Genomic DNA, 4,594 nt, shown 5'->3' on the forward strand with positions numbered 1-4,594 from the left:
GAGCTGTTGAAAAACATATCCCCATGAGCCCAGTAGTGGTTGAGAAGATGAAGTTGGTGAGTTTGAATGTGTGTACAGTATTCTACAAAATATCTTCTATTTCTAGGTTTGGTATTTATTTTGTCTTCAGTTATTCATGCTTTCTTTGTTGTTGACTCTTTCAGAAGAGAGAAACAGCCCAGACACAAAACCCAGTCTCCGTCTATCTCTGACCTCCTAGGACTTGTATGCTATCAGTGCACCTTCTACACCTACTCACATACACATAGATTTCAACAGAAATGGTCAATATTTTAGCAACATTAGCCTGGGTCCTATATCTGTTTGTAGCTCTTGTCAACCCAATAATTCATGGTTAAGTCAAACACGACAAGGAGTTACGAGAGCACAAACGGGACTGGTACTCAGGGCTGTCAAATAGTACTGATGTGTCCAAAAACTCACCAGCTCTTTCTCTGTCTCTCTCTCTCTCTCTCTCTCTCTTCTCTCTTCTCTCTCTCTCTTCTCTCTCTCTCTCTCTCTCTCCTCTCTCACTCTCACTCTCACTCTACCTCTCTCTCCTCTCAATTTAATTCAATTCAAAAGGCTTATTGGCATGGGAAAACATATCTTTACATTGCCAAAAGCAAGCAAAATAGATAATAAACAAAAGTGAAATGAACAATAAAAAATGAACAGTAAACATTACTCACAAAAGTTCCAAAAAATAATAATGGAATGGAATTTGTATTTGTACAGTACGTTGTTTTCACTGAGGAAATGTAGAGGGTATTCCCAAGGATGCTGTTTGACACATATCCTCTCTTCTCTCTTCTCTCTCTCTCTCTCCTCTCTCTCTCTCTCTCCTCTCTCTCTCCTCTCTCTCTTCTCCTCTCTCTCTCTCTCTCTCTCTCTCTCTCTCTCTCTCTCTCTGTTCTCGCTCTCTGTCTCTCTCTGTCTGCGCTCTCTGTCTCTCTGTCTCTCTCTCTCTCTCTCTCTCTCTCTCTCTCTCTCTCTCTCTCTCTCTCTCTCTCTCTCTCTCTCTCTCTCTCTTCAGGACGCTCCTGCCTCCTTCATGATGTTGTATCTAATGGTAGATCCAGCCCTGGAGAGAGGGGGAGTCCTGTGGCGGCTAACCCAGCTACGATGCACTCTGACCTGAATCTATTCAGCTCTCTGCCTGCCTCTTCCACCACCTCCACCAAGACAGCGGTGAGATTCAGAGAGAGGGACCAGTTATACACAGACAGATAGACAAACAGACAGACACTAACCTGTGTGACAATCTCTCCTCTCTCCAGCCGGTGGGTAGCTCCATGCCCAGGGGTTGTGTGGCCGCGTCGGTACCCGAGAACCTCAGCCTGTTCCTGGACTCAGCACCCAGACAGGAGGGCTCTAGGACGAAGATGTCCAACGACTCTATCCTCTCCCTCTACGCAACCACACCCACATGGCCCCAGAACCTGGCTGCACGAGGTAAGAGAAGTGGTGGTCACTGTGTCGTTTTTTTCATGTGTTGCTAATCTTTGATGTCCTTGGACTGTAAATGAACCTAGGTTATGTTTTTTCTATGGCTAAATTAATGGCTCAACTGTGTTTCTCTATCAGTATAGGTTTGTACCTCCAGCTGATTTTGAGTAAAAGTGGCCACAAAAGTGGTCAATTTGATTTTTCGTAACTGTCCTTTACCAACGGTCATTTTTAATCAAGTCTAATGATAGTTCACAGAACATGCCAAGACTACCAACTTTTACTCTAATGAGGGGCAAACATTCATTTTATCTCCAGCTGGCCTGTACATGAACCCAGCCCAGCTGGGCTACTACGGKTCATACCATTCCCTGGCCACGCAGGGGGGAGCGATGGGAGGAGGCATGATCACATCACACTCCATGATGGCCCTGAGTGGTCAGCAGCAGAATGGCATGATGGGAGAACAGCAGAACGGAATGGTACTAGGACAGCAGAATGGCTTTATGGCTCAACAGGGTGTCACGGGGCAAGCGGTCAACATATCCCCGTTCCTGGCAGGAGTGCCCCACAACATGATGGCTCAGCAGCAAAGCATCATGGGAGCTCAGCAGAACGGCATGATGGGAGCTCAGCAGCAAAGCATCATGGGAGCTCAGCAAAACGACATGATGGGAGCTCAGCAGCAAAACATCATGGGAGTTCAGCAGAATGGCATTATGGGAGTTCAGCAAAACGACATGATGGGAGTTCAGCAGAACGGCATGATGGGAGTTCAGCAGAACTGCATGATGGGAGCTCCGCAGAACGGCATGATGGGAGCAGTTCTTTTTTTTTTTCTTTTTTTTTTTTATTTTTTTTTTGTTTTTTTTTTTTTTTTTTTTTTTCTTTTTTTTTATTTTTTTTTTCGCCAGACCGGATGTGGGAGCTCGCGCAGGAACAGGCCATGCATGGGAAGTTTCCGTCAGAACGCATGATGGGAGTTCAGCAGAAGGCATTGATGGGAGTTCAGCAAAGAACGCATGATGGGAGTTTTCACGCAGAACGGCATGATGAGAGTCAGGCAAGCATAGAGTGGACACAAGTGATCGGGAATGATTTCAGCTGTATCCTATAGAATAAACTAGTGAGCACGTTTGGCTCATGAATGGCGACTGATTATCGCCAGGGTTCTGGTGTTCAGTTGGTTCTAGCGAGTTTTTGAAATAAAGATATAGGGGGGGTGTGGCCTTCTCGTTACATGTGGAGTGGCGGGCCATGCCTAGCAGGTGTACGGTGCCCAGTGTTAGCTTACAGCAGTGTGTGTGCACAGCTGTCTGTGAAAACCGTCTTCTGTCATTTTTTCCTGAAGAACCACACTGACGTTGTTGCGCATACATATCACAATCAGAGTGAGACACACAGTTATGTGTTGTTTGACTTGTGCTGGACGCTATATCTATAGAGGAATCGAACAACGTCATGTGAAACATAAACAACCAACATGCAACACCATACTACTAAATCGATCAAACAGATGACTCTAACGGATATGATCCTTTTTACCTTATTACATAAACTGAAGCAATCTTTAACACTCGAGTGTATTCAAACCTGCTGTTAGGTCTGTGTTTTGTCGTCTTTAGCGTATGTGTTGTTTGCTTGTTTGGCTTGGTGGTTGCTGCTCTGTACAAGCACTTCTTGTTTCTGTGTTGTGTATTGGTATGTTGGTATGCTCGCATCTTCCGTGTCTTGTGTACTGTGTTTGCATGGATGTGATTAGACATCAATATTAACAGTTGAGCAGACGTACTGGCTTGAGATCCTATGTTGTATTCGATTGTTCTGTGTTTGTGTGTTTGTGTTGTGTATTATGTGTTTCACAAAGCTCCGCTCCTTCTGGTTCTTATATGTTTAATGTTTATATGTCATTACATGTGCTGGTGCTTTGCTTGCGCAACGCTGTTTCTCTCCACCAGAATGACCCAGCACATGGCGGACTGAACCTCTACGAGCCAACGGCATGATGGGATACGGCGGTCGCACATGGAAGGACCAACGACTCAAAGCTCCACCCACGTGATGACATCACACATCTGAAGTGATGTCATTATCTGAAGAGGAAGTGCAGTTGATGTCACTGGCAGTGGACGCACCCACACCCCCCGACGCACGAAGCCAAGTGCGCCTCCACCCATGTGGAAATACCTTGGACCGACACCACTGAAAGGCGGTCTTTGCCCTGCCGGCCGCAGACCCCTTTCCTCTACCTAAACTCCCATACAGACACAGATTAACAGGGCGGAGGAAGAAGGAGTGAAGCGTGAGGGTGAGAGGGTACTAGTGAAGGTAAAGTGCCAACAGCTCTCTCATACTCTAGTCTCCTTCTCTGCATCGCTTCTCTCTCGTACGTTCCTCTCTCTATTCTGGCTCTCTCGTGTTCCTACTTCTTAGCTCCTCGATGGGGAGAGTGCATACGCAGAGAGTGAGAGTGAGGAGGCTGAGAGGATTCAAGTTTTTTATATTAGCATCATCTCCTAGCTTTCCCTTCTTCGCTCCTCTCACGTCTCCCTTCTCCTCTCATCCCTATTCCCTCTCGTCCCCCTCCTCTCCTCCCTCTCTCTTTTCTACTCTTTCTCTCTCCTATCTCTCTCGTCTTTCTTCCCCCCTCCTCCTCTCCCTTCTCTCCTTCCTTTCTCTTTCTCCTCTTCTCCACTCCTCTACTCCTCATCCTCTCCTCTCCTTACCTTTCAGAGCCCATTTTTTGCTAAGCTCTTACTATTCCTCTATGCTTTGGCCTTCAGAGTTCACTCGGCTTATGCAACTCTCTACTCCCCCTCCCACATTTCATCCCTGCAAGGACAGGCTCTCTAAGGTTTGCAAGGGTGCATTTGATCACAGATAGGTTCCCACTCATCTCGAACTCGGGTCCACTATCTCGATTCCCATCTGCTCTTCCATCTAGTATACTTATTTTCTCTCTTTCTCAATATCCCAGTGCTGTTGATGCTTCATCTCTGTGTGCGCTCCAATACTGCTCTCTCTCCCGCTGACGTGTCGATCCTCTTCTCTAAACCTAGCGGCTGTAGTGGTCACAGTGCTCGGCACAGTCTGCATGTGGGTCAGTGCCTCCAGCTTAGGCCGCGCAAAATCGCTGGCGTCTCAT

At 46.7% G+C, this 4,594-nt stretch overlaps 1 protein-coding gene across 1 annotated transcript in view; it reads left to right on the forward strand.

Annotated features, from left to right (window-relative positions):
• The window catches only part of LOC112074812 (stromal membrane-associated protein 2-like), a gene marked incomplete at its 5' end in the record, with an annotated part of 26,828 nt that overhangs the window by 12,455 nt on the left and 9,779 nt on the right, over window positions 1-4,594 (forward strand). Inside the window, 4 exons of the mRNA XM_070440686.1 lie at window positions 221-236; window positions 1,037-1,191; window positions 1,281-1,455; window positions 1,768-2,273. Of these exons, the coding sequence (XP_070296787.1) occupies window positions 221-236; window positions 1,037-1,191; window positions 1,281-1,455; window positions 1,768-2,273 (852 nt within the window). The remainder of the gene's footprint in view (window positions 1-220; window positions 237-1,036; window positions 1,192-1,280; window positions 1,456-1,767; window positions 2,274-4,594) is intronic.

Source organism: Salvelinus sp. IW2-2015, unplaced genomic scaffold, assembly GCF_002910315.2.
Source record: "Salvelinus sp. IW2-2015 unplaced genomic scaffold, ASM291031v2 Un_scaffold2827, whole genome shotgun sequence".
NCBI classification, from domain to species: domain Eukaryota; kingdom Metazoa; phylum Chordata; class Actinopteri; order Salmoniformes; family Salmonidae; genus Salvelinus; species Salvelinus sp. IW2-2015.